The sequence below is a fragment of the Ranitomeya variabilis genome, chromosome 2 (genome assembly GCF_051348905.1).
Source record: "Ranitomeya variabilis isolate aRanVar5 chromosome 2, aRanVar5.hap1, whole genome shotgun sequence".
Lineage (NCBI taxonomy): Eukaryota > Metazoa > Chordata > Amphibia > Anura > Dendrobatidae > Ranitomeya > Ranitomeya variabilis.
In genome coordinates this window covers 223,362,309-223,389,942 of record NC_135233.1, presented here as the reverse complement: position 1 = coordinate 223,389,942, position 27,634 = coordinate 223,362,309, and the positions used below count along the sequence as shown (strand labels likewise).

Below are 27,634 nucleotides of genomic sequence, written 5' to 3'. Positions count from 1 at the left end.
GTTCCCCGGCTGCTGGTGCTGAACACGGCTTTCATCCATTCTCCCCTACTCTGCCAGCGGGCAGGGGACAATGAATGAAAGAAAAACCAACGTGGGGTCCCCCCTATATTTTTAAACCAACGAGGCAAAACTCACAGGTGTGGGCTGCTATTCTCAGGCTGGTAAGGAGCCATGGATATGGGCCCCCCCAGCCTAAAAACAGCAGCCCGCAGCTGCCCAGAAAAGGCGCATCTATTAGATGCGCCAATTCTGGAGATTTGTCCGATTCTTCCCACTTGCCCTGTAGCGGTGGCAAGTGGGGTAATGAGGGGTTAATGTCACCTTCATATTGTCAGGTGACATTAAGCCCGGCTTAGTAATGGAGAGGTGTCAATAAGACACCTATCCATTACTAATCCTATAGTTGGTAAAGGGTTAAATAAAAACACCACACAGTAAGAATAAAGTATTTTAATGAAATCAGACACCACACAGTTTTACCATCTTTATTGTTTCTGCTAATCCAATCGACGCCCTCGATCTCCTGTAAAAAAATTAAAATGATAAACCAACAATATACCCATACCTGTCCGGCGTTCAGTCCCTCGGCGTAATCCATATCTGGGGAATGTACAGTTTACTACTGGAGCGGTGCTAAGATGCAACCGGCCCAGCTGTAAACTACTGGGGAATGATTGAGAAGCAGCAGGCACCGTCTCAGTAACTAGCGGTGACGTCACCGAGTCTGTGCTCGCTGCCGGCATGAACTCCTGTGACCTCAGGACTGTGGGAGAATGCAAGTTATGAGATCACCGTGACAGAGCTTGAACTGCCGTGACCTCATCACTAGCATTCTCCCACGGTCCTGAGGTCACAGAAGTTCATGCCGGCAGCGAGAACAGACTCAGTGACGTCACCGCTAGTTACTGAGCCTGTGCCCGCTGATTCTCATTCATTCATTCTCCGCTGCTCGCTGGCAGAGCAGGGGAGAATGGATGACAGCCGGCTTCAGTATCAGCCACCGGGGAACAGCGCTTACTGTAGCACTACTTCCCCGGGGGCCGTCCGTGTGGTACTGATGCAGCACACGGGCGACACACGGTTGCCACACGTAGTACACACACAGACACTGATACATCCGGTACCGATTTTTCCATACATCAGGACGTGTGAAACTGGCCCAAGGCCATGTTCACAAGGTCAGTATTTGTAAGCCAAAATCAGGAGTGGAACAATCAGAGGAAAAGTATAATAGAAACACGTCACCACTTCTGTATTTATCACCCAATCCTGGGTTTGGCTTACACTCTCAATGGTAGATGGAGATTTGATGTATCTTGAGGCACACATTTGGATTTTCAATGATCCAATCAAATTCTGGCAGATATTTTACCACGGAGCAAACAAAAAAAAGAATCCACATGGAAAAACAACTGCTCAGTATGTCAATGTATGACAGCCAGAAATGAGGACGTCCTGCCTTACTTATAGACATCGTTCTCCACTGGAAGCAGATCGTAGCTCATGGCCTGGAACGTTAACTCATGCAGGACTGGAGAGGAAGGATCGAAGCCACGATCCAAGATGATGAGCTGTGAGCGAGCTTTGTCCGGTCCCTGTGCAAAGAAAAAAACAAGAAGAAGAAGAAGATCATGAAGACGAATCACACGGTATATTATGTATTAGGCAGGTGTTTTATGTCTTGGAGGCTATGACTTTCATGTTGGCACACTGGTGGGCACTCGTATGGCATTCTGTAATGAGACTTTTGTTGCATGTGTTGTATTAAAGGGTATTAAAGGGTCATTTTCAGAATTATAGGCCACCCTAGGGAATAACCTACTGATTGCATGGTGTCTGACCCCCAGCAATCCCGAGATGGGAGTTCTGGATCCCGGGAACCAGTGTCCCATCTTGCACTGCATGGTGCGCTGGTGTGCGAGCTCGACCTCCTGACAGTGAGGCTCCCGGATCACAACAAGCTGAGCCCCCTATAGAGTATTGGCCCCTAAGTTACCGTATATTCTTCTGCAGTAGTTGAATATTTAGTCCAACAATGACATAAGATTTAATAAAAATGCACAATTCTATTTTTCCGATACATTTAGCAGAATCCATGCCTCACCTCCCCCATAGTGGGATCGTCAGCCTTGTATGCATCGAGCTTATCTTGGATCAGCTGTGCAAGCATTGCATTATCCTTGTAATCTCTGCGGAGGAACACACGGGGTAATTACTGCACTTATATAACCACCCGAGTTTACACATGGAACCCCGCTATCCATGGTGCACAGAGCTCCCACCATATCACGTGGTCCACGCTCACCCTCTGCCCCCACCCACATATATGACACCAGTGTTTTATTCTCATCCCATAGCCTGGTCATGGAGCTGTCATACGGCACGGGGAGCAAGCTCGGAGAAGATGTATCTGAGCTTCCAAATGGATGAGAAGAACGGTCCTGCAAACACAGGGGATGACCGACCAGACAGAGGGTCGATCTGCTCTTCTATGGCCTCATTCACACATCCGTGTTTCGCCTACACGTTCTATTCATGTTTTTTAAAAGGTCAAAATGTGAACCTCTTACAGAAAATGGGAAGGTTCCCATGTCCGATTTTGATCATAATCTCCCATTCTAGTCAATGGGGTTATAAAAAAAAAAAAAATGGACAGCACGCAGATGCCATCCATGTTGCATCGTGATGCTGAATGTTTTTTACAGGTAGAAGATAGGAAACTTTTTTTAATGCTACCTGGACACATGGGCCCTAAAAAATCAGATGAAAAATGGTTGAAAAAAAACAAACCTGACCCATGAATTGGGCCTAACCAAGAGGCGAGAAGGGCAAGGAGCAAACAAACACTGGTCCTTTATGCCTTGAATTGGGGTAGTTTATGAGGGTGGATTCCAAAATGTCCAAGCACGGACTGTCCGCAGGTCTCCTGACCTGAACTCAGTAGACTCATATATGCCTATGAGGGTGATGAGTTCGGGTCAGGGGACCCGCGGCCAGTCCGTGCATTGTGGTCCATGTTCAGACCATATTTTATGGACTGCAGCTGTAATTCAGGTGCATCCTAGGTGGCAAAATGACCCCAGTTACCGTAGGAAGACCAGCTCTGGAGCACAAACTGCTGCTCAAACAACTGACTTATTAAAAGGAACAATCCAACGGAAATATTGTATAGTTGACCTCTGATCACAAGGGAAAGGACACTCATGGCTTTGAGCGCACACTCACCCACGGTAGCGTACGGCTGGATATTCTTTCAATGTAGCACACAAGGTGGCAAGTTGTTCTGCAAGACGTTCCAGGATGGGATTCTTCATCTGAGCCTTATGGGGGCTGTAAAAACTGTGGAAGGAGTCAGGGTAATCCAAAGAGAAAACCTGGAATAGAGAAAACAGTAATTGAAATAATCATTTTGTCTGCATCTTTGGCAGGAGAGTGACGGAAGGTGGGTGCTACCCAGCCAGAGGAAAGTTGCCTTGCCTAAAGGTCAACATACACAATAGATGAATGCTGTCTGAACCAGTATCTCCAAGATCAGCTGACCATTTAATATGTGTGGTGAGGTCCTGACTCCCCACCCAGCGACAGATGTCAGGGGAGTAAAGGATGGAGCATGTTGAACTTCATGATGCCCAATCCTTTTGTTCTCACCAGAGGCAAGCTGGTGATATAGGTGTCTGAGAGCAGCTTTTTCCCCAATTGTTACATGTGTGGGGGTTCAGGAGGGATAGCGGTCATTTGTCTATATATCAACCTAGAGGAAATCTGTCAGCAGGGTTTTGCTATTTGGGGGCAGAGAGCCTGATTCTAGCGATTTGTTACTTGCTCAGCAGCTTTCTGCTGTTTCAGTACAATCAGTGGTTTATCAGCAGGAGATTATCAATGCCGGACTAGTTGTTGCGTGCCAGGCAGTCCAGATAATCTGTGTAACCCCGTCCCCACCACTGAGTGGTAGCACTATTTTTGTGTAAGGGCTCGAAAATGGCTCACCGTGATTACCAAGCCTGGAGATTAGAATATACTTTTCTCCCTTTGCTTGTGATATGAGGGTGGCATACAGCGCTTACCTGGGACTCGTACGGAAGGAAAGCAATGTTGATCTCAGTTAAGGTCTTGATGACCTTGGACGCTCGTGACTTCACCAGCTCATTGAACAGAGTGTCTGGACATGCTGAGGACAGAATATTACCCAAAGTCAACTCTGAAAGAAAACGCTGACGAAGACACAATACAAGGACGGAGACCGAGAGGAGATCATGGGGAGGTGTTAGTGACGCACTTACAGTCAGTAAAGAAGACGTGTGCGGCTTTGTACTTAGCGGAAGGAGGATCTTTGAAGTCATTGATGAGAGAATGAACAGACTGCAAGAGAATGAGGCAGTATAAGATAGAGCCAGGAGCACAAGGAAAGCATATGTCATCGGGGGCAAGGATTTGGGGCTGTGGGGGTTCACATCAGAAGCATCTCATAATTTACAAGACATTTGTAACATCCATATTGGTATCTACCAACTCTTTTGCGGTTTATGATGGTACCGCACTACCATTGTGGGCAACAACACGGCTGTTCTGTTTAATTCTCTGGGACTTGTAGTGATGTCCAGACAGGGAGATGGAGGCTAATTCCTTGCCTTGATTCTTAATTACTTCCTTCTGTGAGCCTATAGCAGGACAGCTCACTATGTAATCCCCTGAGTCAGTCTACTTGCCAGTTATAAATTAAGCTTGACCTGGTCCACATCCCTGCTCTCTGCTCCTGTAGTGCTAATTTTGATTACCTGTATTCTGACCTTGGCTTGAATTCTGTCTATCCGCTTGCATTCCAATTCTATCCCTGACTTTGACCTCCTGGAAACAACTCAGCTTGATCACTCTTCTTGTTGTCAGCTGGCTCCACCGGCCAGCAGATACTCTGTGGCCACAACCCAGGGGTGCCTGTGTAAGGTCAGATCCCTGTACAGGGGTTAAAGGGTGAAGGATCTAGTAGATGGAGTGACTAGTCCTAAGCCTGTCCGTGGAAACTCTATTAATTGCTGTCAGGCTTCCATGCACAGAGCCCTTGTGACAAGTGAGTCACCCGCCAGGGCCGTGGGGTACTCGGTACCGGGTCCGGTCGCACTTAAAGGGGATGTCACGGTGGCTGCGACCCGGTCCGTGACCCTGGGTGCTCATGTAGAAGGGTGGGAAAGGTCTTTTAAGGGTTCAATAAAGTATATATTCATGATGCCACCTGTGTGTTAGGTCTGAGGGGACCGACACTGCTTAAAGGGGTCCTCTGGGGTGGTGTTGTTGCAGCAAGATGGTAACGCTTCCCACAGGTGAAGCGGGGTCCCCAGGGCTCCCAAGGTGAATGGCAATGATCATGTAATCCGGTAAATAAGTGGAAGACACAGAGTTTGTAAAGTCTTTACCTGGTTTACTGGCAGTAACAGACAACAGCTCAGGGTACCAGGGACAGGTGATGGAATGGCCCGGCTGGCCTGGAGGCAAAGGTAGATCCCTCTCCCAGGTGAGGTAAAAAAGCCTTTCCTACTTGCGCTGATGTGCGAGGTCCCTGCTGCCTGAAGCTTGCTGGCAAAGTACCCCTTCTTTCCCCTGTCCTGGGACAGGTACCTGTATGGCGGGCAGCTTGAGCTGTTTTACAGGGTCTCTATCAGGACCCGGGCTCTTCCGGTGCTGCTTCGTCTTCAGGTATGGTGTGGGCCAATTACATACAGTGTTCAATGCCCTCCGGTTCTGTCGCATGTCCTGTCGCACAACACGACCTCTGGCTCCCGGTGCCCGGTTACTGCGCTCTGGCTCTGAGGGTGCCCGGTCATAGTCCCCCTCTGAGCCCCATGCTTTCTCCACTGTGCTCCTTTCCTCAATTGCTCCAGTACATTCAACAACTCCTCGGGTTCTCGTCCTTCCCTGGAGCTGCAGCTCAGTTCTGGCTGCACGGCTCCATAGTCTGCTCTCTGCTCCAGACTTCCTTCTCTGTCTACTGACTCTCTCAGACTGGCTAACTCCTCCTCCAGACCAGAATGCTTAAATCTGAGGGAAGCTCCCCTAAATCCGGGTCCTGAGCTCCCCCTTCTGGCCTGGATTCAGAATGTGTTGTGTGTAGGTGCTTACCTGGTAAAGAGAATCCCGCTTGCCTCCAAGCATGATATTACCTTCCCCAAAGGGAAAGCAACATCACTGTAACAACCGGTTACCTGGAGTGTTACACAAGTATGTTGGAAAAGACTTGAACTCTACATTTTCTATAAGGGACAGCCCTTCAGAATCATTTTATGTTTCTGCCTTCAGTTTCTGAGACAGGAAGTAACTGCATCAACTTCCTGTCAGCCATATTAGCTCTCAAGGGACTTATTTTTCTGTCACCTGGCCATCCAGAATTTCACTCACTCTCTTGACATTCAAATATAAGAGAAATCTCTTCTTACTGTACAGACATGTGACTGTAGGATGTGAAATGTGATCCTCTAGTATAGACCAAAGTTTATTTGTCCATCAGGGAGGAAGTAGTTAGCTCCTCCGATATCAATATAGCGGACAGCTTGGAACACCATAACCACATGCAGAGAAAATCTCTCTCTTCCTTCACAGATTTTAGTAAGTAATATCATCCATACACAAGGATGTAAATGTAGATTCTAAAAAGCGGACATATATCAGATACACAGGAGAACACAAAAGTCACCACCTTCCCAGGGTGTAGTGTCCCTTTAAACAGTGAAGATATTAAGTGAAAGTTAGTGAGGAGTCAGGACTAAAGTAAAGCAAAGATGAACACAAGACAAAATGGAGAACCAAAACAATGTAAAGGTCAGGCCAGAAGTGGCGCTTACATTGCAAATGTAACCCCATAGAAAATTTACAAAACTAAGAGATAGCCGGTGAGGGGAACACGTTCCCAGATGGATCGTTTGTCTTTCGCCCAGCAGTCTTTGGCATGTATGGCCAGTACGACTGACTATGATGGACTAAATGTGTATGGCCTTATTGGTGCAACCAGGGATGGCCTTATTGGTGCAACCAGGGTTCATCAGGCGAATGTTCATTTAATGATTATTTAAGTAATCTACCGTGAATGGCCATCTCTGGACAAGCAGTATGTAAACCACCGCTACCTGGAACCACAGTCCAGGACACTATACACAAGTGACAGTCCTACTGCTCTGCCTTTATCCTCAGTAATACAATTCTGTTTAAAGGGGTATTCCCATGTTATAATGTGATGGCATATCACAGACTGAATGAATGAGCTGCATCCTCTTCATTTCAAGTAAAAGAAAATTTTGGGTACTCACCATAAAATCTCTTTCTAAGAGCCTTCATTGGGGGACGCAGGAAACAATGCTGTGTTCTCCAAGGAAGCGATAGCCAAAAGAAGATTTTGGGTACTCACCATAAAATGTATTTCTTGGAGCATTGATTGGGGGACATGGGAAGCTATTCTGTGTCCTACTTAATGAAGTGATAGAGAAAAGAAGATTTTGGGTACTCACTGTAAAATCTCTTTCTCGGAGCCTTCACTGAAGGAAGCAGCTAGGCTTACCGTATTTTGTCTCCCAATAAAGGCTCCAAAAAAGATTTTACAGTGAGTACCCCAAAATCTTCTTTTCTCAATCACTTCTTTAAGTAGGACACAGAATAGCTTCCTGTGTCCCCCAATGAATGCTCCAAGAAAGAGATTTTATGGTTACTACCCCAAATCTTCTTTCTCTATCACTTCATTAAGGGACACAGAATGGTTTCCTCCAATGAAGAGATAGAGAAACAGGACTGGTTGCAATTACCAGCAGAGCAGGTGGTCAGGATCGCTGCTGGAGAAGGAAAACTTAGAAGGAGAACATAAATCAGTGGTCCTTTCATTCTCAGGATCAGTAAAGTTCCCAGCGGCTGGACCCCCTAAAGGTCTAGCAATATGCCATCATTATATAACATAGGAATACCGCTTTAAGTATAATATAATTTTCTCTTATAATCTCAGAGCACAGAACGGAGACTATATTAATGTAATAACCATTTGTTATCGTCAGGTTATTATATACTGTCTTATTTTACCTTTTCGGAGGGTGTGATCAAGTACACGGCCTCAAGGCTAGGAAGAGGCTCCCTCCGCTTATTAATGTCTTCAACAACTGGAATATAAAAAATTAGATCAAAATTAGAAAAATTGTTTGCTAATGATTTTGGAGACCATACACAGCATAAGTGGCCGAAATGTGACCGGGACATGTCCCTTTAAGTCTGGTGCTTTAGAAAGTGTAACAGAGGGTATGCCTGCACCCACTACTCAGCTGCTTAGGCCGAAGTCGGACGCCCATGAAACATTGTCGTGTATGGACCGCCATGCAAGGACTGTCCGTGGGTCTCCTGACCTGAACTTCACTGCCTTATAAGAAGACATGAGGTTGTCACAAACTTGGGTCAGGAGTCCTGCGGCCAGTCCATGAATTACAGTCCATACTAAGACGGACATCCAAATTCCTAAATTATCTAAATTTCACTGTTAATATGCATTACGGCACTTTTGGTGTTTATAAAGGGAAGCCATTGTCAGAAAATGCTTTTTGTGTTTACTGTATCTTAAAAAAAAAAGTGGAAATATTTTTTTTCCCCCATATCACAATTACAAAAATAAATAAAAATAAAATCTAACAATTTTCACAATGGTCATTGGGGGTTTAGACCATAACTTCCTTTTGTTTCAGGAAACAACACATGTACAGTACATTAGCAACAATGGTAAGACCCATGACCTCATTTGTATTGATGCATCTAATGAGAGAGTGCAATAGTCATTGTGAAGAGAAGAGGAGCAGGGTCAGCTGTGACATGGCCCCTTGTGATTGGTGCATCCTGTGTTATCGGATGTGTAGAGAAGTGGTATCAGTCATTGTTATCCTGCCACTGCTGATACAAAACATGCTGAAAAGCTTCTTGAAGTATAGGAAGTATGCGTCTATAATGCCCTAATGGCCAGTGTGAAAACTGCAAAATTACTACCGTAATTTTCCATTTTAATAAAGATTGTGATATTTGAAAAAAATTACAATTTTTTTTTAAATACATTTACTACAAAAATGTAATTTACGCAGTAGGTAATTTTTTGATAATAATTTCCCTGAAAGGGGGTTATCTCAAGTTATGAAATAGGAAAAACTGCAAACCGCTTGTAAAAAAAAGAGCAACATTGCAATTTATCTCATGGATGGAGCAATTTTTTAATGTTATAGTTTTCTGCTCGTTGCCTGAGTTACCGGCCACCTATGCAGTCTCTTACCCAAGGAGCACAGCACTTTCAAGCTGTTTTCTAGACCGTAGACTTCAGTCGAGGGAACTGTACACATGCAGGGCTATTTACCACTTCATTTTTGCCTTGACTGCAATACTATGGTCATGGGACTCCCATAAGTATAGGGTCTGTGACAAATTTACTGGCAAAGTGCTGGAGGGGAGATACGTTTCACTGAGGCTATTAGCTTCAGTGATTTGAAACCCAGAAGTTTGCTCCAGCACGCTATGTGGTGAGAGGGGTTAATCGGCCATTTTAAGGGCTGGGTTTTTGTGGACAACCATAGAGCAGGTGGGAGGTTTTGTTTATGTTAACTATACCGAATCTGGTTGTTATATCCTGAGCGGGCAGATCCCAGCAGCTGCACAGACTGGATACCATTCTGTATTGTATTCCTGTTTTGCCCGAAGGGCTGTGTTTATTTTTCACTTCACACTGGTTTATGCCACATGTATAGTAAACCAGTGGAAGATTTAAACAGACAGTGTACCTGGGTCTACCTAAATGTGCAGCCGAGTGAGCGGATCTACCACAGGTCCCTGCTACTAAAAGGTACTACAGCCACTCTCATAAATCTGAAATGGCTGATAACAGGGAACTACAGATTGTAGTCACCCGCATAACAAGATGGACATAACGTAAAGGTTAGATTTCATGTGTCTTCGGTCCCTGTCAGCTTACAGTACGATTGTCTGATACCACCACTCACTTGTAATTCCCTCCGTCATAATGTCAGTCATCTTGCAGCAGGAAGACAACATGCGTGTACTGAGCTGATCCACCACAAGCACCTGCGGGGACAGGACAACAATATTACAAAAAGTAGAGGAAAATCACAAGTCACATAGCAGTAAAACGTTCAGTCCAACACTAATTTCCAGAATATAAGGGCTTTATACAGCAACCATACTCTTTGGCATGGCTTAGAGACTTCTGATACTGGAGAACAGAGATGTTCTCACCATATGAAAATGTATGTTAGATTTCAAGTAGCAGAAATCTCTGTGCCGTGTCAAAGTGGTCTGATTGATGTATAAAGCTTTTGGTTTTTGGAAATCAGGGTAGTTGTAGTATATTTCCTCCCCAAATACCAGCCCCTTAATTAGAATGTTACTGAAAGACTCACCTTCCACTCTCCTTTCTTCTTAACCTTCCGGATCACATCGTGCATGATCTCTGCAGGAGAAACAGATATTTGTGGTCATATCAAAGATGCGTGGATTCTACATACCAAGTGCTAAATCTAGGATGTTATACCAACACAAACAATATCCGTCAGTCATTGTGTCTCCATTAACAGTGCCATCACAGTGCCAACCCATGCCATGAGAGTGCCCTTCATAAATAGTGCCATCGGAATGCCATAAACAGGGCCATTACTGCCCGGTATAGATAGTGCCACAAGAATGACACCCCATAAACAGTACCATCAAGATACCACCTCATAAGCAGTGCCGTCAGACTGCCCCCATAATCCTTGCTATCAGACTGACACCCCAGAAATATTTCAGAGTGCCCCCCATAAACAGTGCCATCAAGATACCAGCCCATAAACAGTGCCATCAAGATACCACCCCATAAGCAGTGCCATCAGACTGCCACTTATAAACAGTGCCATCAGACCGCCCACATAATCCCTGCTATCAGACTGACACCCCAGAAATACTTCAGAGTGCCCCTCATAAACAGTGCCGTCAGAGTTCATCCATAAACAGTGCCATCAAAATGCCATCCCATAAATAATGCCAAACCATAACCAGTGTCATCAGTGTTCCACTAGAGTGCCACTTCATAAACTGCCATAAGAGCATTACCAATTAACAATGTCATCAGGGACCCCACAATAAACAGCTCAAAAAGAGTGCTCCATTATAAGCTGTGCCATCAGTCTCCTCCAAAAACAGTGTGCTCAAGGTCTCCTCCATAAACAGTGCCATCGCAGTGCTACAAAAGTTGTTTTGTCCAAAGTCCAAAACTCTTTCTCACTTCTTTTGGGATATAGAGTTCCAAATTCCCTGCTTTTTTTCCATACATGTAAATTAAAGAGGTTGTCAGGTCATATATTTTATGGATGACTTTTCCCTGATCTGCAGTACCCTGCTGCGGCCGTCAGACAGTGGAAAATGCTGCACAGTACAGTTCAATGTATACATCTGTGTGAATTCAGCTGTGTGAATTCCTCATCCTCTGCTATTTGGTTTTCCTTCCTTTACTCCCCGATGTTCCTCTTTTTTGTCTGAGTGCATATTTGTATGTTTGGTATGTTCATTTATCCCTGTACATCCTCCCTTGTTAGTCTGGTTGTTGTATATGATACACTATTACTTCCCACTTCCCTGGGTGGAGGAGGGGGACAGATATTGGGCTGATTCAGGAGTTCAGCAAGGTACATGGCCCGGGTGTATTCACCATCAGAAGTAATCTGGGGAGTAGGGATAGCTAGGTGTTATGATCCGGTGGTAGGATCACAAAACTGACCTGATAGGTAAACCTGAATTGTAGGACAAGCTCCGGGAATGTGGAAACTATACCGACCGCAATCCTGATCCTATCCACACACACTAAAGGCAGCCGTGGAGCGTTACCTAAAAACCTAGACGCCTCTTCACAGCCTAAGAAACTGGCTACCCCTAGAGAGAAAGCAAAGCCTCACTTGCCTCAGAGAAATAACCCCAAAGTTTAGACAGCCCCCCACAAATAATAGCGGTGAGTTAAGGGCAAAATACAAACGTAGGAATGAAAAACAGGTTTAAGCAAATGAGGCCCGCTAACACTAAATAGACAGAAGAAAGCAAGGGATCTGTGCGGTCGGTACAAAAACTATCAAAAACTATCCACGCAGAAAGTACAAGAACCCCCACACCGACTCACGATGTGAGGGGCGCACTCTGCACCCCAGAGCTACCAGCAAGCGAAAAATCACATATCAGAAAGCTGGACTGAACACATCATATACTGAGAAACATATTCAAGGAACAATGAGCAAAAAGAACTAGCAAGACTTAGCTTCTCAGAAAGAGACAGGTCACCAGGGAGATACAGGAGAGGTCAGAACCAGTACTGAATACAACGACAGCAGGCAACAAGTAAAGGTCCAGGTGGAGTTAAATAGGAACCAGCATAGCAGGAAATGAGGCAGCTGAGCCCAGCTCCAGACCCGCAGTATAGCTAAAGGCCACCAGAGGGAGCCCAGACGGAATTCACAACAGTACCCCCCCCCCCCTTGAGGAGGGGTCACCGAACCCTCACCAGAGCCCCCAGGCCGATCAGGACGAGCCGAATGAAAGGCACGAACCAAATCGGCCGCATGGACATCAGAGGCGACAACCCAGGAATTATCCTCCTGACCATAGCCCTTCCACTTAACCAAGTACTGAAGCTTTCGTCTCGAAACACGAGAATCCAAGATCTTCTCCACCACATACTCCAATTCTCCCTCGACCAGGAGGATCAACAGAAGGAACCACAGGCACCACATATCTCCGCAACAATGACCTATGGAACACATTGTGAATGGCAAACGATGCTGGGAGGTCCAAACGAAATGACACAGGGTTGAGGATTTCCAAAATCTTATGAGGACCGATGAAACGAGGCTTGAACTTAGGAGAGGAAACCTTCATCGGAAAATAACGAGAAGACAACCATACCAAATCCCCCACACGAAGTCGGGGACCCACACAGCGCCGGCGGTTAGCAAAGCGCTGAGCCTTCTCTTGTGACAACGTCAAATTGTCCACCACGTGGTTCCAAATCTGCTGCAACCTATCCACCACAGAATCCACCCCAGGACAGTCAGAAGGCTCAACCTGACCTGAGGAAAAATGAGGATGAAAACCAGAATTGCAAAAAAAAGGCGAAACCAAAGTAGCAGAACTAGCCCGATTATTGAGGGCGAACTCAGCCAATGGCAAAAAAGTCACCCAATCATCCTGATCAGCAGAAACAAAACATCTCAGATAAGTCTCCAAGGTCTGATTAGTTCGTTCGGTTTGGCCATTCGTCTGAGGATGGAAGGCCAATGAAAAAGATAATTCAACGCCCATCTTAGCACAAAAGGACCGCCAAAATCTGGACACAAACTGGGATCCTCTGTCAGACACAATATTCTCAGGAATACCATGCAAACGAACCACATTCTGAAAAAACAGTGGAACCAAATCGGAGGAGGAAGGCAGCTTAGGCAAGGGCACCAAATGGACCATTTTAGAAAAACGATCACAAACCACCCAGATAACAGACATCTTCTGAGAGACTGGAAGATCCAAAATAAAATCCATGGAAATATGCGTCCAGGGCCTCTTCGGGACAGGCAAGGGCAAAAGCAATCCACTGGCACGAGAACAGCAAGGCTTGGCCCGAGCACAAATCCCACAGGACTGCACAAAGGAACGCACATCCCGCGACAAGGAAGGCCACTAAAAGGACCTAGCCACCAAATCCCTGGTACCAAAAATCCCAGGGTGACCCGCCAACACCGAAGAATGGACCTCGGAAATGACTCTACTGGTCCATCTATCCGGGACAAACAGTCTCTCCGGTGGACAACGATCAGGTCTATTGGCCTGAAATTCCTGCAGTACCCGTCGTAAATCAGGGGAGATGGCAGACAAAATCACCCCTTCTTTGAGGACACCAGCCGGTTCAGAAACTCCCGGAGAGTCAGGCACAAAGCTCCTAGAAAGAGCATCAGCCTTCACGTTCTTCGAACCCGGAAGGTATGAAACCACGAAATCGAAACAGGAGAAAAACAGCGACCATCGAGCCTGTCTAGGATTTAGCCGCTTAGCAGACTCGAGATAAGTCAAATTCTTGTGATCCGTCAAGACCACCACACGATGTTTGGCTCCCTAAAGCCAATGTCGCCACTCCTCAAATGCCCACTTCATTGCCAATAACTCCCGATTACCAACATCATAATTCCGCTCGGCAGGCGAAAACTTTCTTGAAAAGAAAGCACATGGCCTCATCACAGAGCCATCAGAGCTTCTCTGTGACAAGACAGCCCCTGCTCCAATCTCAGAAGCATCAACCTCGACCTGGAAGGGCAGAGAGACATCCGTCTGACGCAAGACAGGAGCCGAAGAGAACCGACGTTTGAGCTCCTGAAAGGCCTCCACGGCCGCAGGAGACCAATTCGTCACATCAGAACCCTTCTTGGTCAAATCCGTCAAAGGCTTAACCACACTGGAAAAATTAGTGATGAAGCGACGGTAAAAATTAGCAAAACCCAAGAACTTCTGAAGACTCTTCACAGATGTAGGTTGAGTCCAGTCATAAATAGCCTGGACCTTGACTGGATCCATCTCAATGGTAGAAGGAGAAAAAAATAAAGCCCAAAAAGGAAACCTTCTGGACTCCGAAGAGACATTTAGAGCCCTTCACAAACAAGGCATTGGCTCGCAGGACCTGAAATACCATCCTGACCTGCTTCACATGAGATTCCCAATCATCAGAAAAGACCAAAATATCATCCAGGTACACAATCATAAACCTATCCAGATACTCTCGGAAGATGTCGTGCATGAAGGACTGGAACACAGAAGGGGCATTAGAAAGCCCAAAAGGCATCACCAAGTACTCAAAATGGCCTTCGGGCGTATTAAATGCTGTTTTCCATTCATCGCCCTGCTTTATACGCACAAGATTATACGCTCCACGAAGATCTATCTTGGTGAACCAACTGGCCCCCCTAATCCGAGCAAACAGATCGGACAACAGTGGCAAAGGATACTGAAATTTGACCGTGATGTTATTTAGAAGGCGATAATCTATACAGGGTCTCAGAGAACCATCCTTCTTGGCCACAAAAAAGAACCCCGCACCCAAAGGGGACGAGGACGGGCGAATATGCCCCTTCTCCAAAGACTCCTTGATATAACTCCGCATAGCGGCATGTTCTGGTACAGACAAATTAAAAAGTCATCCCTTAGGGAACTTACTACCAGGAATCAAATTTATGGCGCAATCACAATCCCTATGAGGGGGTAGGGCACTGGACTTGGGCTCATCAAATACATCCTGGTAGTCCAACAAAAATTCAGGGACTTCAGAAGGCGTAGAAGAAGCAATTGACACCAAAGGAGCATCGCCATGAATTCCCTGGCAACCCCAACTTGACACAGACATTGCTTTCCAATCCAGGACTGGATTATGAGCCTGCAGCCATGGCAGACCTAACACGACAACATCATGCAAATTATGTAACACAAGAAAGCGAATCACCTCCTGATGTGCAGGAGTCATGCACATGGTCACTTGAGCCCAGTACTGAGGTTTATTCTTGGCCAATGGCGTGACATCAATTCCCTTTAGTGGAATAGGGAATTGCAAAGGCTCCAAGATAAAACCACAGCGCCTGGCAAAAGACAAATCCATCAAATTCAGGGCAGCACCTGAATCCACAAAAGCCATAACTGAGTAGGATGACAGAGAGCAAATCAAAGTAACAGACAAAATGAATTTAGGTTGTACAGTACCAATGGTGACAGACTTAGTGAAGTTTTTTGTGCGCTTAGAACAATCTGAGATAACATGAGCAGAATCACCACAGTAAAAGCACAACCCATTCTGATGTCTGTGAATTTGTCGTTCAATTCTGGTCAGAATCCTGTCACATTGCATAGACTCAGGCTTCTGCTCAGAAAATACCGCCAGATGGTGCACTGGTTTGCGCTCCCGCAAACGCCGATCAATCTGAATGGCCAAAGACATTGACTCATTCAGACCCGCAGGCGTGGGAAACCCCACCATAACATCCTTAATGGCTTCAGAAAGACCCTTTCTGAAAATCGCTGCCAGGGCACACTCATTCCATTGAGTGAGCACAGACCATTTCCTAAACTTCTGACAGTAAACCTCTGCTTCATCCAGACCCTGGGAGAGAGCCAGCAAAACCTTTTCTGCTTGGTCTACCAGATTAGGTTCCTCATAAAGCACTCCAAGCGCCAGAAAAAACGCATCCACATTTTGCAATGCAGGATCTCCTGGCGCCAGAGAGAATGCCCAATCTTGAAGGTCACCACGCAACAAAAAAATAATAATTTTAACTTGCTGAACCGGATCACCAGAGGAACGAGGTCTCAGAGAAAGGAACAATTTGCAATTATTTTTAAAGTTCAAAAACCTAGATCTGTCTCCGGAGAACAGCTCAGGAATAGGTATCTTAGGCTCTGACATAGGACTGTGAACTACATAATCCTGAATGCCTTGTACCCTAGCAGTGAGATGATCCACACTAGAAGACAGACTCTGAAGGTCCATAGCTGCAGCTGAATTCTGAACCACCCAGAGATTAAGGGGAGGAGAGAGGCTAGACACACTGCAGAGGAAAAAAAAATGAACTCAGGATTTCTCTTATCCCTCTTTTGCGATGCATTAACTCTTTACGGGCCTGCTGTACTGTTATGATCCGGTGGTAGGATCACAAAACTGACCTGATAGGTAAACCTGAATTGTAGGACAAGCTCCGGGAATGTGGAAACTATACCGACCGCAATCCTGATCCTATCCACACACACTAAAGGCAGCCGTGGAGCGTTACCATATAAACCTAGACGCCTCTTCACAGCCTAAGAAACTGGCTACCACTAGAGAGAAAGCAAAGCCTCACTTTCCTCAGAGAAATAACCCCAAAGTTTAGACAGCCCCCCACAAATAATAACGGTCAGTTAAGGGGAAAATACAAACGTAGGAATGAAAAACAGGTTTAAGCAAATGAGGCCCGCTAACACTAAATAGACAGAAGAAAGCAAGGGATCTGTGCGGTCGGTACAAAAACTATCAAAAACTATCCACGCAGAAAGTACAAGAACCCCCACACCGACTCACGATGTGAGGGGCGCACTCTGCACACCAGAGCTACCAGCAAGCGAAAAATCACATATCAGAAAGCTGGACTGAACACATCATATACTGAGAAACATATTCAAGGAAACAATGAGCAAAAAGAACTAGCAAGACTTAGCTTCTCAGAAAGAGACAGGTCACCAGGGAGATACAGGAGAGGTCAGAACCAGTACTGAATACAACGACAGCAGGCAACAAGTAAAGGTCCAGGTGGAGTTAAATAGGAACCAGCATAGCAGGAAATGAGGCAGCTGAGCCCAGCTCCAGACCCGAAGTATCGCTAAAGGCCACCAGAGGGAGCCCAGATGGAATTCACAACAGCTAGGGCACTACTAGTGTAACACCCCAGGGTCATGACTGTTACAGTGGCATTGCATTCCTCACGGGGAGAGTGATGTCATGCTTGGAAGCGAAGGAAGATCTCTTTTATCAGGTAAACACAATGCACACAACATGTTCACACTCCAGCCCAGAAGGGGGAGCTCTAAACCTGGTTTATGGAGAACTTCCCTATTGATGTATTCTGGTCTGGAGGGAAAGTTAATTAGTTGGTGCCAGACAGCAGACTGGAGCAGTCTGAGGCAGAGAGCAGTGTGAGGGGCCCTGCAGCCAGAGGTGCTGCAGCTCCAGGATTGAGAGAGCAAGAAGGAAGAACAGTGTTCAGTGAGCGTGCATGAGAATGAAGCACAGGACAGAGACACCAGGGGAGCATAGCAGCATTTGGCTACCTCCCTGGCCGAGCGCAGAATCCGGTAGCCGGAAGACCGAGGTTCTGTCAGACTCTAGGAGGCACAACAGAAACCAACAGGACACCTGGATTACATATCACCTGTCTGCCCTAATACAAAGGAAGCACAGTGGCACATAGAGCCCGGGTCGTGATAGAGACCCTATAAAAAAGCTCGAGCCACCTGTCATATGGGTTTGTGTCCTAACTTTCATGGAGGACAGAGAGAAATGTGAGGACCTTGCCAGAAGCCATAGGCAGTAAGGGACTACAACATCACTGAGCTAATAGGACGGCTTCTAACTCCACCTGTTAAAGGGTATTCTGAATATGCTTCCAAGCCGGCCGGATCCGGCCTGTACCTGTGATCTGGTGCCCTGGATTGTGGCTGCCCAAAGCCTTCAGTAAACCAGGTAAAGAGACTACAAACCTGTGTCCTCCGTTTTTTACTGCACCACTCACCATCCTCATCTATATACTGGGAGCCCTGGGGACATACGTCACCTGTGGGAAGTTATACCATCTAGCTGCCATAACACTTTACTTTACTAAACCCCTTAAAAGACTTTCCCCTTTATTTGGGTGCCCAGGGACACGGATTGGGTCGCAGCCACCGTGACATCCCCTTTAATTATGACTGGACCCTGGCGGGCATCACACTAGCGTTAGAGGAGCTGCTGGCCCCGGGTAGTCCGACAATAGGGCTGTGATAGCAGCAGTAATCGATTGACCTTATTAACTATTTTTTTCGCAAGAGACACTACTTTGCAAGGTCACCAATAATAAAACTATGTAAGCCCCTCGCCCCATAAGCTTTATCTGCCATAATAAAAACTGACTATGTATAGAAACTGTATGAATCAATATACAAGAGATCCATAATGGAAAAAGATAGGACAACGGATAAAATGTGGGTAGATAAGTTCAGCATCCTGGGGACAAGTTTTGCCATCCTACCATAATAGACAGTATAGAGAAGGTGAAATGTCTGGCATTGTGTTCCTGTAATCTGACTGTGCTGTGTAGATATGCTAATATATGGCCTCATTATTTCTCATCCTGATTCTGTGTCTCTCCCACACAAACTAGAGATGACATAACATTTCTCTACGCTACAATTTACAATGCAGCTGGGTATCTCAGAGGGCTTATTATTTTAGGGTATTATTTCTACTAAGGAGGAATTCCATCTACATACAATAATAATACCTTACCCTCCTGCATTATAAAGTGGTTCAAATAATGCACTGTGAAAAATACAGAGCACCAAATCTCCTGCCCAGACAATTCTGTACACCTGCAGCCACCACTAGAGGGAGCTATGGAGCTGACAGTGTATTGTCTTATCCTTAAAGTGGTTGCCCATTACTGGACAACTTCTTAAATGGACTAGTGGCACATGTAAAATAAAAACAACACATACTTCCCTAAATGGCACCTTTCCTGGTTCTCCCATGACATTGTTATATCAAGTGAGCACTGCAGCCTATCAGTGGACACTGATCAGCTGCAGCCATCACAATTTTGTCAGACGGAAGAGTTTCATATGACATGACTGTGAAGGCTGCGGGGCCCACCTAGGGACAACACCAGCAACCAACCAACCTGGCCAGGTGCCATGCCCATGGTGTCTGGTTGATCCACTGGGCCCTGTGTGTACTGCATGCATGACGCCGACTCAGGAGCTCCATATATCATGACATATGACTGACATGTCCGAATTTTTATTAATTCACAGACACCAGTTAAAATCACTGTAAAAACTATGGGGGGCATTTATTAACCAATTTAGCTAGACCGTTTTCTAGCTCTACCAAAATAGCAGATTTTGGTGCATATGATACTGCATTAGAGTTTACAAATTTTTGTTGTTTTAGGCTTTTTTTCACCACTTTTCAAAATTGACAAAAAAAAGTAGACTAAAGTAGTGGAGCCTTCCGCGGATAGAAAAATGTACTACAATTTACGCCGCTAATTGCACGTACATTTAACAAAGCTCTATCTGCTGATAGTAGGTGTAGATTTCTAGCGTCTACACAGTGCGCCTCCAGGCCCCCTGGACTCGATTCACTTACTATTTTTATTTTATTTTTTCAATTACAGGAAAGATTACGGTAATTTCTTACAATTTTCACATAATACAGCTTCACAAACCACGGCATGTCTGAATGCTGACACCTTTGCAAAGGGAGATTTAGCATTGTGAAAGTTAGAAGAATGAGGATTATTTTATATTCACTTGTTCCTAAAAAAATAATAATAGAAAAAAAATTAAAATGCGTAAAATCAAACAGATGCTCTGGGCCAAAAATGGACACATCGTCACATAAAAGCCAGACTTAAATTAGCCGGATAAACCCACGTTAATTGTTTTAGTAGTTAATCTGAAGTAAACTGTGCCCAATCAATTGGAGTGCCCAACATTATCCAGCTCAGCAGACGTGGGAAAATCCATTTAGTGGCACAGTGAGTGACGGACATGTACCCTGCCCATTGTAACGAGAGAAGAATAGCATTTTTACGGCCTTTACAGATGATTTGTTGTTGATTTTTACCACACACCATCTAAAGCTTTATGAGGCAAGCCACATTCCCGCTCTTGCCCTTTTCGTCATCCTATAACTGTATTAACTCATTCGCATGTCAAATTTATTTTTATTAGATCATTATTATTATTTTTTTTTACCACAGCACCTCTTTCAATGCTCTTAGGCCTAGCGTGTGCTATATGTAAATTGTAAGGCCTCACAGCCTGACTAGACAAGAGGCGTCTTATTGAAGCGCCTCTACTGTGGGTAAAATCCTGGAGGGCATTCTAAGGGATACTATACTGGAGTATCTGAAGAGGAATAACCTTAAGACCCAGTATCAGCACAGGTTTACTAGGGACCGTTCATGTCAGACTAATTTGATCAGCTTCTATGAAGAGGTAAGTTCCGGACTTGACAAAGGGAACCCAGTGGACGTAGTGTATATGGACTTTTCCAAAGGAGAAACAGCGCTGTCACCACGCCCATAGGACCAGACCAGCGTGAGTGACAGCAGAAAACGGCGACTTTACAAAGGTATTTCAGAAGCATAGGTGGGTAATAAAGGCACACAAAAGACACTAATGTAACACCCAGCTCTGCCCCTATTTAACGCTTTTTTTAGCTCATCTTCAAAAAACGGGGTGACAGGTTCCCTTTAAATGCGGTTATTTGGTGACCGCAAGTTACTTAAAGGAATCGCCCAGCAAAAGTCGGGCCTACATGGTTTCACAGTTTGTCAAAATTGTAAAACTGTGTCTGTTGCTCCTAGCAACCAATCACAGTGCAGCTTTCATTACTAAAGCTGCTTTCGAATAATGAAAGCTTTGCTGTGATTAGATGCTTAGGGTAACAGACAGTTCACTGTTAAACTAGTTTTAATTAATCTGCCCCATAGTGTTTTTTACTGTATTTTTCGGAGAGATTTTTATATAATCCAATGTGACTGGTTATGAAACACTGGGGGAAATTTATTAAGATTGTCATTCTTTACATAGGTCTTAATAAAAAGAATGCTGGGGTGAGATGTGCCTAATTTATTAAAACATGACTTTTATTAATTTTTATTAAAAAGGCACGCTATACTGTTTAAAAATATTACAGTGATCCTGTATTTTTTCAATATTCAACCAGATTCCTGCAAGTAGAGAACCTTCCCCATTTGGCTAAATGTATTAAACGCCTTACTGAGGTTATACTATCCTACCTAGGCTGCACTCCATGGATCTTAGCGATATATGGTTGTATATCTCTTTGCACTCATACTCATCACAATGAAAAAAAAAACCGGTCCAATTTCAGTCCAGAAGCGTGTGACAAGCGTCGTGCGATTATCATGCGACAATCCGATTTTTAACACATAGCATCCGATTTACATGTGCATGTGAACCGATTGCACTCGCAGCTCAGTGTCTCTGCTGAATGGCAGGCGGTATAGTCGCATCATGCAACAATGCACCGTGCCATCATTTGTTACAAGACAAAAGGATTTATCTTCTCGGCAGACAGGTGAAGAATACGGTTGTTTAGTATTTTAATTCTGATACAGGAGACATGGGCTTCAGTGGCTTGGGTGTTGACGTGAGTATATGTGTTTTTGGTAAATGCAGATTTATTAAATGATTCTGTGTCATTATATAAATTAAAGGACTTTATTCTGAGTGTACGTTTTTTTTATAAAATACCACTATGGGGTTAGTAATGGGGGCATCTTATAGATGCTTCTCCATTACTAACCTCTGGGCTTGATGTCATCTGACAATACAAAGGTGACATCAACCCCCCAAGTATCACCCCACTTGCCACCGCACTAGGGCAACTGGGAAGAGTGAGGCTAAGTGCCAGAAATGGCGCATCTTATGGATGCACCATTTCAGGGGTGGCTGAGAGCTGATGCTTTAGTGTGGGATTGGGCCAGTATCCAGGACACTTTCCTAGGTAATTAATATCAAGCCACAGCTGTCTGCCTAGCCTTTGCTGGTTAATAATTATAGGGGGACTCTAAGTCAGGAAAGGCTAGGTATACAGCTCTCAGCCGATATTAATAGCCTGGGAAGCTCCATGGCTATTACCCCCATCCCATGCTATAAACATCTGCCCCAGCTGTCTGCTTTCCCTCTGCTGGTTATTAAAATGTCGGGGGATTGCATGCCATTTTTTTCAGAAAATAATTTAGTAAGTATTAAAATAAATGTCCAGTAAGCTACAAATGCAATGTACTCATTATATATGTCACTAACATCTTTATATATATCTATTCTATGTGTACAGATCTATTCTTTCGGGTCACGCTGTGATTTTACGGTACGCGGCTAATTGCCAGCTTTTCAAAGGACTCTCATGGTCCATGTGCAGTGTGATTTTTTTATCACACCCATTAACTTGCATTGGCGAGTCTTGTCCGAGATACGAGGACAATCACAGCATGCTACAATTTTTTTCTCATCCCGAAAAATTGCAGATGAGTAGCTACTCATAGATTAATACTGGTCAGAGTGCAGTCCAAAGTTTTATCAGATTGCACTCGTCCGTTTTCCTTGCAGATGAGTATGAGCCCTTAGTAGGCAGGATAGCATAATCTTAGTAAAGGACTGCTTATACTTGTGGGTAGTTAATAATTTATTACAAGGCGCCCTCCTCTTAATAACGAAGGCGCATCATTTGCGGAGGTGGAGATCTGCACCATGAGTTACTACACTACCTATTGTAAACTGGTCCCACACATGGCCCCGTCACTTCCACTAAGCCCCGTCCAGTTTTTATAAAAAGTGATGTGAGCTGTGAAAAACAGCAAAAAAGTAATAAATTAAAGAATATAGTATGCGGTCCGACGCGGACATCACTGTGTGTGAACATAACCTATAGTTGATTTTCATCTGTGACACAGGTTAAAAAAGGGACGTGTCTCTGTGATCCATTTGTGGACACATAGTCCACAAAAAACCTGACTCATGAACAGCCCCATAGATTATTATGGTGCATGTTTTATTCGTGAAAAACACATACGCGAAGAACACACGTCTGAATGAGGCCTCAGAAAGTCTTTCTAAATTCGTGCTATAGCCACTTACGTTAGACTGGGAGAGGACTGCCATATTAAAAATTGGGCCAGTCACAACTGCAAGTTGAGGATATGACTGGCTCCATTTCTGTCCACGCAGACCATCGGTCCACGTAGAAAATCAACCATGTGCACTGGCAACAATGGGTCCATGAGCTCTCCGTATGCAATATGTAGTACAAAAGGGGAGCACACAGGGCGATGATACGTCCGTCTGTCGAGCCCTTAGGAAGGGGTCAGACAAGACGGTTTTGATCCATATTGGCCTCCGTTTTTTAGGCCGGTTTCACACGTCAGTGGCTCCGGTACGTGAGGTGACAGTTTCCTCACGTACCGGAGCCACTGACACACGTAGACCCATAAAAATCAATGCATCTGTGCAGATGTCATTGATTTTTTGCGGACCGTGTCTCCGTGTGCCAAACATGGAGACATGTCAGTGTTCGTGGGAGCGCACGTATTACACGGACCCATTAAAGTCAATGGGTCCGTGTAAAACACGGACCACACACGGACCTTCTCCGTGTGCAGTCCGTGTGGCGTGCAGGAGACAGCGCTACAGTAAGCGCTGTCCCCCCCACATGGTGCTGAAGCCGCGATTCATATCTTCTGTGCAGCAGCGTTTGCTGCATAGAAGATATGAATAATAGTGTTTAAAATAAAGATCTATCTGTCCGCCGCCCTCCCACCCCCTGTGCGCCCTCCCGCTGTTCTGAAAATACTCACCCGCTTCCCTCGTTGGCTGTCGATGCTTCCTGGTCTGGCCGCCCCTTCTACTGTATGCGGTCACGTGGGGCCGCAGATTGGAGTCATGAATATGTGGCTCCATCTCCCATAGGGGTGGAGCCGCCTATTCATGACTGTAAATGAGCGGCCCCACGTGACCGCATACAGGAGAAGATGGGGCCAGACCAGGAAGCAGCACAGCCAACGAGGGAGCAGGTGAGTATTTTCAGAACAGCGGGGGGGCGCACAGGGGGTGGGAGGGCGGCGGACAGATAGATCTTTCTTTTAAACACTATTATTCATATCTTCTATGCAGCAAACGCTGCTGCACAGAAGATATGAATCGCGGCTTCAGCACGATGCAGTGTACCACACGCGTGGGTACCACACGCTCCGTGTGGTACCCACTCGGCACACGTGCGGCACACGTGTGCCGCACGTATGGCCTACCTGAGCTCACGGGCACACGGACACGGATAACTCCGGGACCAATTTTTTCCGGTACCGGAATTATCTGGACGTGTGGGACAGCCCTTATACTGTATATCAGCAGTTAATAAAATTTACCAAATACAATTTCCTATTTTAATAATGACAATGTACCCATAAAAAATGTATGTAATATGGATGATCCGTATGGGATCCATTTTTTTCTGCACTCCCAAAGACTTGAAAGGGCAATTTTCATTCGAAACTCGGAAGAGACTTGCGCACGCAGCGATTTCTTTCACAGGGACCCTCATTCCATCATCGAGAGAGCCCTATTAAATAATATTAGTCAGAGTGCCACCCAGTGTTAGCACGGACAGCACACGTACCTATAAACTACTCGCTTGACATTGATCCAACCACATCTGTTCATTTCTATGTTACATGCAGCCGAGGGACATGCTCCTTGTAAGAAATGCTGTCATTGTGCAGTGTTATCCGAGGCGGCCATGAGTGCAGAGTGCAGGGACGGCCCTATATAAGTGATTAATTGCTCAGTCCTCTGAGAGCAAGCTGATTAACCGCTTACAATCCATCATTAATGGGGTTGATGGAGGGTAATATGATTGTGTTGTGGAGAGGAGACCTGGACGCAGCTGTTCTTGTATTGTCTACCTACAAAGCAGCACATACAATGATACACAAACAATAAATACATTAATGAATACATAATTTTATAGATTTTTTTCAATGCAGAAATATCAAATCTGCTATGTGTGAACCCAGCCTAATAGAGGCCTCCATGCCTCGCTCCGGGGGCCTTCTCCATAGTCACAATGGCGTCACCCACAATATCATTTTACACACGGGCGTCACATTCCAGCTGCCGTCATATTCCTCCTCTTGTCAATTGCAGAATTCATCTGCTGCTCAGTTTTGGGAAATGTCATTCAGACAGACTATACGGAGGTCACAGAGGATGGTTAGTGGGGGTAGGTGATAAACTCCTGACTGCTGGGACTCCCAACAATTTCGGATCCACCTTTCCTGCTCCCTGCATTGGGACTGATTGGAGTGGCATGGTTGTACATGATTTTTAATCTAAGTCTGTGGAAAAAAACTAGTAAATCGCTTGTCCCATAAGTATTAAAAAAATGGCAACGATCATGCAATGGCACTGATCAAGTCATTCCCTATACAGATGAATGGGGGATGGAATCTCGTCAATTCTTTCAGCATTTTTGCAGCGTTTTACACCTGTTTTAATGAATGGGGAAAATACACAAGTAAAAGCGCTTGCATGTATTTTGCACAGCATCTATCTTGCCCATACTCTGGTTTTTGCAGCAAAAAAATCTGCTACAAATACTCAATGTGCGCACATATCCTTACTTTAAGCCAATCTTTTTTGGTGCTATTTTTTATTTTAAAGGGGTATTCCGATCTAGGCCTGAAAAAAAGCTATTCCATATATCTGAATGGGGTTGATTCTGTAGTATGTGAATTTATTTATGCAAGTGCCATTCTGATAAAAACAATTCTGTAACAAAATATTTTTGACTTTTGCTTCTGTTTCTTAAACTGTATTAAAATTTATTCTTAAAATATTAATTAAAAAAAATCAAACTTTTTTTTGCATTGATTTTGATTTACGGTACTTTGTCTTTTTTTCTATTGCTGCAAACCCCTGCTGACTTCCCTCAGAAAGAGAGCAGTTTAGCTCCGCCCCATTGCCAGATATGTGACTGAGCCAATTAGGTTTAAATGTGTAAACTGTCACCTAAGCTCCCAAAATGCATTGCTATCAGGATGTAAGGAGATTTTAATTAATTATATTGGTGAAAAAAAAATTTTTTACATAGCAAATATTGAAAAAAATTTTTTTTTATAAAAATGAGTGAGTTTTGCCTTTAAAGGGATTTTCTCAGTTAAAGGGATATTCTAATCCGATACATTTATGACAATATTTGATAGACATGGGTCTTATCTCTATTCTTTAGTATTATTTCTGGAGCAAGGTAATAAAAGAAAAACAATCTAGAGATAGGGATACTGGATATGCCTTAAATGTCTGAGATGAGAGTAACCCTTTAACAAAGGGGGTTGACCATTAACCATAGTAGAAAATAGATGCAAAGAGTACTAGATAAATGCATACATTATAGTGACAGCGCACTGATTCCAAAGTGACTGTGTAATACCTATTTTCTCCTATTTTACAGCCACGTAGTATATAGCACAGCCACGTAGTATATAGCACAGCCCACGGAGTATATAGCACAGCCATGTAGTATATAGCACAGCCACAAAGTATATAGCACAGCCCACGGAGTGTATAACAGCCCACATAGCATATAACACAGCCACTTAGTTTATAACAGCCCACATAGCACATAACACAGCTCTCGTAGTATATAACAGCCCACGCACGCAGTATATAACACAGCCCACGTAGTGTATAACACAGCCCATGTAGTGTATAACACAGCCCACGTAGTGTATAACACAGCCCACTAAGTATATAATAGCCCACGTAGTGTATAACACAGCCCACGTAGTATATAGCACAGCCACGTAGAATAATGCACAGCCCACGTAGTACATTGCACAGCCCACGTAGTATATTGCACAGCCCACGTAGTATATTGCACAGCCCACATAGTACATTGTGCAGCCCACGTTGTACATTGTGCAGCCCACGTAGTACATTGCACAGCCCACGTAGTACATTGCACAGCCCACGTAGTATATTGCACAGCCCACGTAGTATATAGCAATGTGGGCATCATATCCCTGTTAAAAAAAAAGAATTAAAATAAAAAATAGTTATATACTCACCTTCCGGAGCCCCCGGATCCAGGCGAAGTGTTTACCGATGGTCCTCGCGCGCTGCGGTTCCAAGAGTGCATTGCTGTCTCGCGAGATGATGACGTAGCGGTCGCGCGAGACCGCTACGTCATCATCTCACGAGATCGCAATGCATGGAGCGGTCACCGGAGCGTCACGAGGAGCGGGGAAGGCCTGTTGTGGAT

The 27,634-nt window shown here is 44.8% G+C and overlaps 2 protein-coding genes across 3 annotated transcripts in view; one reads left to right on the top strand and one right to left on the bottom strand.

Moving 5' to 3' along the window:
* The window catches only part of PFKFB1 (6-phosphofructo-2-kinase/fructose-2,6-biphosphatase 1), a 724,603-nt gene that overhangs the window by 409,127 nt on the left and 287,842 nt on the right, over positions 1-27,634 (top strand). The gene's annotated exons all lie outside the window — the stretch shown is intronic.
* Positions 1-27,634, bottom strand: part of STXBP1 (syntaxin binding protein 1) — a 68,289-nt gene that overhangs the window by 22,743 nt on the left and 17,912 nt on the right. For both annotated transcript variants that reach the window (XM_077283737.1, XM_077283736.1), the window contains exons 2-9: positions 10,410-10,459; positions 9,993-10,074; positions 8,050-8,126; positions 4,281-4,359; positions 4,065-4,168; positions 3,226-3,374; positions 2,105-2,189; positions 1,465-1,595 (exon numbers count right to left, since the gene is read on the bottom strand). In XM_077283737.1, the coding sequence (XP_077139852.1) occupies positions 1,465-1,595; positions 2,105-2,189; positions 3,226-3,374; positions 4,065-4,168; positions 4,281-4,359; positions 8,050-8,126; positions 9,993-10,074; positions 10,410-10,459 (757 nt within the window). The remainder of the gene's footprint in view (positions 1-1,464; positions 1,596-2,104; positions 2,190-3,225; positions 3,375-4,064; positions 4,169-4,280; positions 4,360-8,049; positions 8,127-9,992; positions 10,075-10,409; positions 10,460-27,634) is intronic.